Source organism: Monomorium pharaonis, chromosome 1, assembly GCF_013373865.1.
Source record: "Monomorium pharaonis isolate MP-MQ-018 chromosome 1, ASM1337386v2, whole genome shotgun sequence".
In the NCBI taxonomy this organism is placed as follows: domain Eukaryota; kingdom Metazoa; phylum Arthropoda; class Insecta; order Hymenoptera; family Formicidae; genus Monomorium; species Monomorium pharaonis.
Window position 1 is genome coordinate 29,835,587 of NC_050467.1, and position 12,275 is coordinate 29,847,861.

At 36.7% G+C, this 12,275-nt stretch overlaps 1 protein-coding gene across 1 annotated transcript; it reads right to left on the reverse strand.

Moving 5' to 3' along the window:
- Window positions 1-10,635: 10,635 nt before the first annotated feature.
- LOC118646817 lies at window positions 10,636-11,835 on the reverse strand. Its single transcript, XM_036290526.1, has one exon. It carries the CDS (start codon window positions 11,833-11,835, stop codon window positions 10,636-10,638), a length of 1,200 nt encoding a protein of 399 aa, XP_036146419.1.
- Between the last annotated feature and the right edge of the window lie 440 nt (window positions 11,836-12,275).

Sequence of the window (12,275 nt, forward strand, 5' to 3'; positions counted from 1 at the left end):
GATTTAAATGGTTTAAAGCCATTCTTAATAATATTTAAAAAAAAATACAAATCTTTTACATCTTTAAATTTCTTAGATAAAGCATCTAAACACACAGAAATATAATTTATGTCTATATATTTTACAATTTCATGAATAACTTTTCTATTCAAATTTCCATAAGAATACAGTTTTGTTATAAAACGAACAGAAACTATCAAGAGGCACGGTACCCCTACAGCATGAAATATTGCTGCAACGTTGCAGAAATATTGCAATAGTGCATAATATAACCAATATTGCAGAAATATTGTAGCAATATTACAAATATAATATTCCCTAGCAAATGTTGCACAATATTGCAGCAATATTACAAATGTAATATTTCTTAGCAGATGTTGTGCAATATTGTAGCAATATTACAAATGTAATATTTCCTAACAGATATTGCACAATATTGTGGCAATATTATATTGCAACCGTGCAAAATTTATTTCCGTATAATCCGTATTTCTTAATCTAGAACTAACAATAAGTAATATTTTACATAGTTTTAAGGGACAAATAAAAAAATAGAGCAGGATATTTTTATTTTAAATTTTTATGTAAGATTAGAGCTAAAAGATACATAGATGTGCAACAAATTCTGTAATCACGACAGCATTGCGTCCCATACTAGATTGAGTGAAGCAAGTCCAGAAGATGTTCACTCTGACTTATATATATAATACATTAATTAAACATGTGTGAACCTATAAAATACATGCATGTGTAATTCTAGCGTATAAATTGATCAGGATGGGCATTTTCTGGACTTGCTTCATTCTAATGCTTACTTAAATCTAGAATGGAACGATATTCGATATCCGTTGGTGTATGTTAATTTAATTAATTACTTTTTTAATTAATAATTTTTTTAATTATTGTGCCGTAACGGTATGACAATAAATTCATTTTCCGTTTTTCGTATAATACACATCTTACATATTATTTGATTAATTTAACCATCTGCAACATTTCCTTCATATTGCGCATTAACGTTTCAGAAATATTACAGCAATCTTACAAGAAATATTGCAGCAATATTGCTGAAATATTACAGAAATCTTACGGGGAATATTGCAGAAATATTGCAGACATATTGCACAATATTGTTTTGGAGCGGACATAGGAATATTGCTGCAATATTGCAGCAATATTTTCTGCAATATTCCAATCTTGCAAAATAATATTTCTGCAACGTTACAGCAATATTTCATGCTGTAGGGGTAGTGCCTCGCGCCAAGTGTACGCGCAGCGAGGCACCACCGTGCTTTTTTTACGCGAGACGCCGTTTGCGTTTTTTCTGTAATTATCGGATTTTCAATAACGGCTGAATCGATTGATTTCTAAATAGGTTTAATGGATAGTTTGGATCCGATTTATATAATGAAAGTATTTTGATTTTTCCGTTACGTGACTTACGAGCGAAGATATTGCGATTAAAGTTTTTTGCTCAAGAGTAAATCTGTTTAAGAAACGTCGTAGTCATTATCGTCGTCGCCCGGCTGCCAGGACAAATGGCGGCGGTTTTTATTTTGTACTGTTGCTTTCCGCGCGATAGATGGCTTACGAATTGACACGGAACACGAGTAATTATAGGTTTGTTCCTTTTAGCTATATATTGCTACACTAGTGTTCTAATTCTAACTTATTACTGCACCAGTGCAGCAGTGCAGTGAAAAAGAACAAATCTGTATCGCGATTGGCGATCGGCGCGCCGTCCGTATGTCCGTGTATTGAGGTAATAATGGTTGAGGTTAATCATGTGACAGTTCGAGGTTAATGTCTTGTTGACATGCGCGAAGTTAATGATAATTAATTTTTATTTTGTGCATAATTTAATTTTATTCATATTTTTATATTACATCGTAGATTACATCATGGAAGAAAATATGGCTATGCCTAATTTGAAAATTATCACATAAGTTACACAAAATTTTCATTTTTTGTATGAAATAAATATTCCGAAATAAGATTGATTCTTTGTGTTATGTTTTATTTTTAGTTTTAAAAGAAAGAGAGGAAGAAGTGCCTCGCGTTAAGTTTATACGTCCTACCATTGATTAAATTTAAAAAAGACAGAAAAAAGTGTCTCGCTCTAAGGGTATACTACCATGGATAAGAAGTCAAAATCGTGATCTATAAAAAAAAGAGGATAATGTTGGCAAGCAAAAGTAGTACCCAGTATTCTGATGCCCAAGCTATTTAACTCAATTTCTTAATGTCAAGATAGAACGTACTGCTTTCACGCACACATCACTGTGCAGTTCCAAATTCACGTGGCCTGCATTCTCCGTTCCATATGCAAAGTAATATATGGAACAAGAATAGCTGTTGCGTCTACTCCAGTCCACAGGTCGGGTGCAAAGAAATGGGTCTAAGTGTGCCATATGTAATCTGGAGATGCACTTACTGGAGAGTGGAATTAATATTAATAATTTGCAATCATATCAGTGAATGCAAAGACTTTGATTTGTTGGTGCATCTATGTACCAGGAGTTTTCATGAAGCATTCCAAGTAAGCTATCGAGAGCAGGTATACCCTGAAAGTCTTCTGTGAAGGGAAGATCAGACCTTTGAAGAAGAACAGCAGTTGTGGTACAATATTATACTTGGACATACAGTTTCACAACCTAACTTAAAGAATACCGTGCCTTATCAAATGCGTTGCCTCAGCTATTTAGTATTATATTAAGAATAGAACCTCGCAGCGATAAATCAATATATTTGATAAGAAACTGCACTCATTAACGACAATATATTACTTCTGTAAATCAGTGATCATAGTATGAATCTATTTTTACCTTTATTTCTGTATATATCTACTATATAATTTTTTTTCACTTTTCTTTATTTAAAATTCCATAGGCTTAATAAGTTTGATCCTAACATTTCAGCTGTTTAACGATTGAATGATGATACAGATAAAAAAAATTTCCATACATCATGCAGTGCTTAAAAATAGTATCTATCTTTAACTCTGTAGTCAAAGATATATGTGCTTAAAAACAGTATCTAACAGTATAAATCTATCTTTCAGAGAGATGGTGTTTCTGATGATTATGACAAACTTAATCCGGAGCATAAGCAGATATATAAATTTCTAAGAACATTGTTTAACGCCGCTTAGCTCACTACTGACTGTGCTATTATAACGTTGGTTTACTTTGAACACTTACTTATGCAGAAAGAAGATGCTGTAGATGCTGCAATTCAATATAAATGTTCCTTCCAGTGTATATGCCAAATTTTACTTTTACTCTCAAATGTAATTTATATGATTTAAGAAAATAATGATAATGAAAATTCTTTAGTTTAAAGTTAGTTAACATAATCTAGAGCATAAGCAGATATATAAATTTATTCAGACATTGTTGTTTAACGCCACTTAGCTCACCGCTGACGGTGCCATTACAACATTACTATTATTACATTATTATTTATTTTACTTATATGTCAAATATTACTTTCTATAGATTTTGTTTCTACTGTATTTCATTTCACCTTTCATTCAGTTTATTGTAAATATTGAATAAAACAAGAAATAATATTTGGCATATAATATAAGTAAAATAAATAATAATGTAATAATAGTAATAATGGCACCGTCAGCGGTGAGCTAAACGACGTTAAACAACAATGTCTTAATAAATTTATACATCTGCTTATGCTTCGGATTATGTTAATTTAATACAATCAATGCTATTAACTTTAAACTATTATTTTTTTATATCATAAAAATTACATTTGAGAGTAATAAGTAATTTGGTATATACACTGGAAGAAACATTTATATTGAATTGCAGCATCTACAGCATCTTCTTTCTGCATAAGTAAGTGTTCAAAGTAAACCAACGTTATAATAGCATAGTCAGTGGTGAGCTAAGCGGCGTTAAACAATGTTTTTAGAATTTATATTGGCTTATGCTCTGAATTAAGTTTATCATAATCATCAGAAACACCACCTCTCTGAAAGATAGATTTATACTGTTAGATACTGTTTTTAAGCACAGATATCTTTGACTATATAAGTACTTACATAGTTAAATCTGTACCATCATTCAACGTTGAACAACTGGGGATCGAATTTAAGACTGTAGAATTTTAAATAAAGGAAAGTGAAAAAAATTATATAGTAGATATATACAGAAATAAAGGTAGAAATAGATTCATATTATGATCACTGATTTACAGAAGTGATATATTATCGTTAATGAGTGCAGTTTTTTATCAAATATATTAATCTATTGCTGCGAGGTTCTATTCTTAATATGATACTAAATAGCTGAAGCAACGCATTTGACAGGTATTCTTTAAGTTAGGTTGTAAAACTGTATGCTATCTAAACATAATATTGTACCGCAACTGCTGTTCTTCTTCAAAGGTCTGATCTTCCCTTCACAGAGGACTTTCATGGTATACCTGCTCTCGATAGCTTACTTGCAATGCTCCATGAAAATACTCCTGCCACATGGATGCAGGAACAGATCAAAATTCTTTGGCTCGCGTTCACTGATATGTTGCAAATTATTAATACTAATCTCACCCTCCAGTAAGCGTATCTCCAGGTTGCACATGGCACACTCAGATCCATCTCCTTGCGCCAGACCTGTGGACTGGAGTAGCCGCAATAGCTATTCTTGTTCCCTATATTACTTATGGAAAGGAAAATGCGGGCCGCGTGAATTCAGAACTGCACAGTGATGTGTTTATGTGAATGCTTAATATTTATTATAAAATATTATATAGTTGTGGTCATAATATATATATTTATATTGATTAAACTATATCAAGAGGCACGGTAGTGCCTCGCGCCAACTGTACACGCGCGAGGTTTGTATATCCCAAGACAGGTGCTCTGAAACGAAACAAAATATTATTTTATATACGTTTATTGTGAACGTGTTGTTTCTATAGGCCTGTTCTTTGTCGCTGCACTGCTGCACCGGTGCAGTAAGTTAGAATAAGACAAATATTTTTTCTCATTCTAACTTATTGCACCAGACAGCAGTGCAGCGATAAAGAACAAGCCTCATATTGTTTTCGTATTACTTACTATTACTTACTTTTTACTGGTACGTAATATAAATGTTTTGGCCTTTCCCTATTTTTCCACGACCTCTCCCACGGCCTCTCCCGCGGTTTTGCCCGCCGCCTCTTTTTTTGAACTTTTTACTTCCGCGTTGCCAGCGAGGAGCTGTAAAAAAGAAAAAAATAAAACATTAATAAAATATTAATATTTTTTAAATCAAATTTAATTAAAAAGAGGCGAAAAAAACACTACAAGGTCTTGGCGTAGAATAAAATTGAAACATGTGTTATCTTAGCGTGAATTCAAAAAACAATGTATTCTTTTAATCGACACATGATACGCATCTAATTAATATAATATACATACTATAGGTTTGCTTTTTACACGACAGACTGAAACGTCTATTTTATTTATGTCACACTAAGATAATACACGTTTTCTACACTAATACCTTGTAGTGGCTCATTCGCCTCTTTCTAATTTAATTTTAATAACCTTAAAAGTTATTTTTACTTACGTCTTGTATATTGCTGTGGCAATGGCAATAATGGTGATGGTGGTGGTGGTGGTGATGGTAGTGGGGCCGATGTCGACGGCGGCGATGGTAGTGGGGCCGATGTCGACGGCGGCGATGGTAGTGGGGCCGACGTCGTCGGCGGCGGCGGTGGTGGTGGTGGTGGCGGGGCCAATGCCGAGGGTCCTGCCACCGCCGCCGCCGTTGGCGGCATATTCGTCGTTTGTTGCACATGCAGCTTCTCTATTTCAGAAGCTGCATGTGCAATTATCTCGTCTCCGGACAAGTCAGTCTCCATCACTCTGAAAATAAATTTATTCTTTAGTTTAATATATCAATAGATATCTAAGGATGTGTATATTTCTTAAATATTTGTAATATTAACAATATGATGTACTTACATTACGTCTTCGTTAACCGCCATCTTTTCACTTTTTGGGGCCCGGCCCGCCCGGCACAGATTTTTTCATAACGCATAAAGCTAATATTTCATGTGTTGTACGACCAACTGGTTGGACGTTTTTGATTGGTCATAGATTAGAGAGATTTCCGAGTCTCTAGAAATGCTCTATCTTATCGCCAATTGAAAAGTCTAATTAACTTGTCGTACGATACATGAAATGTTAGCCTAATGTATAACGCATAAGAGAATTAACCAATCAAAGGTTTTTATTTCTAGCGTTTGCGAACACAGCTTTAGAAATTTTATAGCCGTTTGGATGATGTCTTTATTGTTGACAGATTGTTTATGGCCGCGGTTTGTCTTTATTATTGATACAGATTATCAATATAATTTGATTATTATTAAATCAAAGGTGAGAAGAAAGTATTGAAAATAATATTTTAGTAAGTATCAAAATAAATGTATAACTATTTTTAAAATAGACTCTTGGAATTTTACAAAATTAGATAAAAGCAAACGGGCATTAAAAGTGAAACACGGTTATGTTATTTTTTATACGTTTTGACACGTTTATACTTATTCTGACAATCCGAATTTTAACAATGCTTTTACAATTAAATATTTTAACATTTTATGATCTGAGCATATTCGTTGCAATGTATATTTTTGTTCTACTACTGATTGAAATAATCAAACTTTTGGATTTAAATATAGATTTAGGTAGTCGATTCTATATTTCTGAAGAAGTAAAAATGTGAAAAGCAATAATAATTTTTTTAGAAATATAGAACCTTTTGTATTAAAAAGCTAATTCGTCAATTTTGAAGAGTTATTTGTTAAGTTTATAAAAATATAAGTATATTTATGGATATAAGTACTGCGTTCTCAATGCTCGTTTGCCTTTATTTGATTTTTATATTATGTTATAATTAAAATAGTGTAAACTGAAAAACAAATATTTTTATTTTTAAATAGAGCGTCTCTACTAACTTATGTCCTAAGTCTCGGAAATGGCTTCAGATTTAGATATGGAAAAATGTTTCAGATGAAAATTGTAGATAGGATATTAATAATGGAAAAAATATGATTTTGACTTTGATGTTGCCAAGGTCAGGAGGACGTTATGGAGTAGTGTTTAAAAGAGAGTTCTGAGCCGGGTACTCCGAGGGGGGAGCGGGTGTGCGGGGGGAACTTTAAGGCGCGGGGTATGACGTCACGCGGGCGGGGGAAGGCGCATGGTGACGAATTCGGTGAAGATGGAGGTGGGGTGGGGGGGGATCCCTTTACGACGTTTAGACACTTATGAGGTGTTATAAACAAGGGTGGCATGCGCTCGTCAGAGGCTATCGATAGCGCATAATAATTTAGAGTATTCTTATAGCGTCTCTTTTGTCGGCTTATTCCATATCGCTTTCTCTCGCTCTATCCCTCGCAATACTCGCGTTCATCGCTCTCTCTCTCTCCCACCCGCGCGTTCTATTTCTCGCGGTCCATTGCGCGCTCCCGCTTGCTCTCGATATTTTTCATTTGGAAAAAGGGTATACGAAATTAAAAAATGGAATATACGTTTACTAAATTTTTTAAGTAAACGTTTCATTTCTCTCGGTCTAGCGCCGGTATTTCGGCTGCTTTTACATAAAAAGATGCCGAACCACAATGCTTGGAAGTTACCGAATGTGTTTAGTGTAAAAAAAATGTATGCACCATTGTTATCGTCAGACCTGGCTCGAAACTGTTTCCAGCTGTTACTATTGAAATGATTTTTTGACAACATATTATCCCAAACTACAATACTTGGAAAGCATCTATGCGCAGAACGTACGCACCATTGTTATTGTTAGACCTGACTTGAAATTGCCATCACATGTTACTACTGGTCTACTTAACAATAATAACTACTGGATCGGCTACGTATCAGGTCAAAGGATTTTTCATTGTTATAAAAAAGGTTTTGCGTTTTTTACGAAAAACTCTACGTTTCCCAGCTCTTGGTCTGTCGATTTTTTCAGTAGCTTGCCAAAATGTTCAGGCTAAACATCTCCTATCCTGCGGAAGGCGTAAGTGCAAGTTTTTTATGTGCGGTAAAGTGAATTTAATAAATATTAAATATTAAATATTTTTATATTTTTTTCCAGTGCATCTATGTGGGTGAAACGCCGGTGCAACGCGTCGATTTACATAACGAGATGCGTATAGAAATTCCGCATCCAGGTCCTCCAATGGATATTTCTTTAGGGGGATTGACATCGGTGCGCGGGCCTGTAGACCAACAGGTAAATAATAGTGGCTGCTAATTAATAATACTTATAAATACTTCTAATTTTTACAAATTTTTAAAATAATTTATAATTTTTTCTAGCGTGGCATCTGGCCTTGGAATATCCGTATACGCGGATTTCTCAATATTGATGCAATGATCATAAAGCGAGCGAAGCGTAAAGCCAACCGCTACTATAATGACGGCTTGATCGATCGAGCCATTGGCGCGTATGGGACCGCCGATGTTCTCGGTTTAAGGCGGCTCTTCGACATGCCGCCTTTAATCGGCGACGATTATGAAGACTATTGGCCTTAACAAAAAATATTTATATTAAAAACTTATTTTAAAACATGTAAAAAATGTAATAAAAGAAAATATATCTATTTTTTGTAAAAAATTATTTTTTTAATTAATTTATACCCTTATTTACATTCGTCGTTCCGATCCCTCACATGTTCTCACTCGAACACATCATTCCTACCCATCGCACGCTCTCACACACACTCATCGTTCCTACCCATCGCACGCTCTCGCTCGCACTCATCGCACACTCTCACTTGCACTCATTTCTCGTATGTTCTCGCTCACACTCATCACATACTACCCACATCGCGTACGTATTCTCGCGCGCTCTCGCTCCTGCTCGTACGCCGCCATCTTTACACGTTCTCACTCTCTCTCATTGCGTGCGCTCTCGCTTGCATTGTGATATTTCTCTTAAGGAAAAGAGGTATATAAAATAAAGAAAAAATAGATAACATAAGTATTTTATTTTTTAATGTTTGATTTATTCATATAAAGCGGTATAATAATTTTTCTCTTACATACTAAATACTAAAGCCAAAAGCTCACAATCGAGAAGCCGATGTTTATTAAAGACGCTGTTCGCGCGTATCGCGTTAGATACTTGATCGAGGTTCGTTATGGTGGATGCAATATTAGAGAACTGCGTAAACTGCATATCAACATTATCAGTAATTTTAATTGATCGATCGAACATTAAATCTACACAACCGTCCAAATCGAACATACGACGTACGGTCGACTCGGTCATTATCATGCGTACGTTTTGTGATTCCAAACGTATAAAGTTAACGTCACTGATTATGCAAATTCTGGCTGTTAGCGGTCCAACGCTAATAAAATTGTACAAGTCCTTATAGTCGGTGCGAAGGAGATTCAGAACGTTTTGTCGCTGTTCGTAAAGTCCCTTCCATGTTTCGAGAGACATTATAAGTTCGTTCCCCCGATGATCTCCTATGGCGATTTCCACGTAACTCGGCGGACCAACGTTGATGCCAATCTCGAGATATTTGTACCCCGTATTCGTAAGCGCGTATCGTCTGCTTAGTACGCGAATCGCGCGACGCTCCGACGTACTGTATAAAAAATAATATAATAATAATAAAATGAAAAGAATTTAAAAAAATCAAATTTACGCGTCGCATTTCTTCTCGCACGACATAGCATTGTAGCAACGCTTCGTACCACTGCTGCTTTCTTTGGTGGAGAACATTTTGTCCGAGCGGCTGACGCAATACTGATCGTACGAAAAAATAGTTCGACTTATGAGTTACAATAGAGGGGAAATTTCTTCGAGTAGAGGGGGAAGCAACGTTGAATATCTTCCCTTTAGGGAATAATCTCGAACGGGTCGTAACACATTCCGATTCAAACGTTAGAAAACGCTAAAAGAACGTTAAAAATAACGTAAACAGATTCCGACAGGGTTAATAGGGGTAATAAGAGACAGGGGTAATAAGAAAAAACACTATATTTATAAAAAACGCATGTTTATTAATGACAATGCCACCAATTGAATATTTTAAATACATTTTGTAAAGCGCAATTTGTTGAATGCTGTGCACAACATAAAGTATGCGTAACGTCCATCTCGTTTAAAGATCTTATATCTTCATAATGCGCCTCGATATTTTCAACGTATATGTCTTCTTTCGTGTCATCCAGAAGCAAATTCCACAGCCATTCTCGTTTCTCGTGTCCCTTGACGTATACGACGGGCGGTGTTTCGTTCCTAGTCAGCGTCGTTGTAATCAATTTCTTAGCTCTGCTGTATGGAATCGTTCCGCTGTTCCATCGTAATCCGTGATGATGCGTAAGCAACCACGATGCATGGCGTTTGCGTTATTGAGTCGATGCCACGGCACGGGATTTCAAAAAATGTAATGCGAGAGAATGAATCCATCTCTGAGAGCAGCAAACTCCTTAACGATAAACTTTCTTCCAACGATAAAACCTTGCAGGTCCACGAACGTTGGTATAGACATGATGAGCTCTCTATCGATAATCGAGAAGACTGCCCTCAACTTTCGGCGCATCGTAGGTTTATATATAGTCTCATTTCCACCCCCTCTCCTTTAATAATGTAAAGCGAGACAACGTTCTTAGGTGATCTTCCGCACAACATTTGTCAACGGATTGTACTGAACCACGCGATCGTGTATGATGAGGCAGTACGCGGTGGTACTCGCGGGCAAGTTTTCTTTGCATTCAAACTCTAAGCGCACGTCCACGGTTGCGCTCTTGACTGATTCATTTTGTCGAGAACAATCGATAATTACGAATGGACCTTTTTGCCGAAAATTCGCAACAGTTTGATTCGGCTCGAGATAATCGTATCCGTAATAGGTTTTACAGAAACGTACGTATGTGTCGTAGAGAATCGACCATCTGTTTTTCTCGAAATCCAAATTCATATCGTCGTACGGATAACATTCCGAGTTTAGATACAGTTTCACGTTCGTCAGTTTACAATGATCGAATCGGCTCGTATCCTCGAGCATAACGTTCTTCCGACCAGCCTGCAGAGCAAAGATGATGTACCGCGGCTTCTCGAGCTGAGTAGCGGTCTTGATGGCCCACGAATGTTTGGTCGTGCGCTGAAGTAGCGGAAACTCGTATAGATCCCATGAACGAAAAGCCATGCTCAGGTATCGTCCGCTTTCCAGAGCACGCAGCATCGCCAGTTTATTTATCTCGTTCGGCAGGACGTGTGGCATTCGCCACTGTACTTTGAATAATTCAATTTCCGGCTCCCGCGCCGGATCGCCAACTAGACAATTGTTATCGTTGCGCGCGCGTATCAAAATCAATTCGTGACGAGCGTTAATCACCACGCGTCTGTAATCTTCACAAAATCCCAGTAGCATGTTGAGCGGTACGCAAAAATTAAAGTATCCGTTCGTAGGATTCCACGGATCCCAGCCAGCGTTACTCGCAATCATAATTCTATAGGATGACATAGTTACATAGTTCTTGAGCGAGCTGGTTATTCCGACGTTCCTGTTACGATCAATCTCTACACCGTCGAGCTCGTATCGAATCTCATCGAACATGAAAGCGATGCAATTATTTCCCAATATCACATCAGATCCCGCGACTGGTTTTTTTATCGTAAGTTTTCCCTCAACGTATAGAAAACTTTGAGATGGCAACGTGTATAAATCTTGCTGTTGTATAGGTATTCTTATCTCGTCGCTGTGTTCGAACGTTGTATTGGCGAACGGATTGTACGTGAGAGTCTCGATCTTGACGATGCGATCGTCAAAGATCGGCTCGTCTTTGACGTTTAAAATGTCTGTCATTGTCGCACCGCGAATCCCAGAGATTTCAAAAATTCAACGTTCGACGCGGTGAGCTTTTTCTTGGAACAACTGGATGATTGAATATTATCGAAAGGTATAGCAGGAATATCAGATAACTGTTGTAACGTTGATGTTTTCGTTTTAAAGATGTTTGTATTTATTTTTCTCGCGCGTTCCGACACGTTTAGTACAAGCATTTCACGTTCACGTTATCGTTGTAGTCGTCGTCGTCGCACGTGCAATTTGACGGTACTTTCTTCTCCTCGAAAATCAAGCAATCGTCCATTCTGATCGACGACGCGTATCGTTAGATCTGTAACGCTCCGCACGATGATCGGCAGGTAAATGATCTGCGACGGCCTTTCCGAAATCTTATATCCAGGTGGCACGTTCGGCGAAAACTCGTGTATCACGTGCACGCTTTTGTCGTTGCTGTACGC

Coding starts and splice junctions, on each gene's coding strand:
- LOC118646817 (XM_036290526.1), bottom strand. CDS start 11,835: ATGACAGACATTTTAAACGTCAAAGACGAGCCGATCTTTGACGATCGC.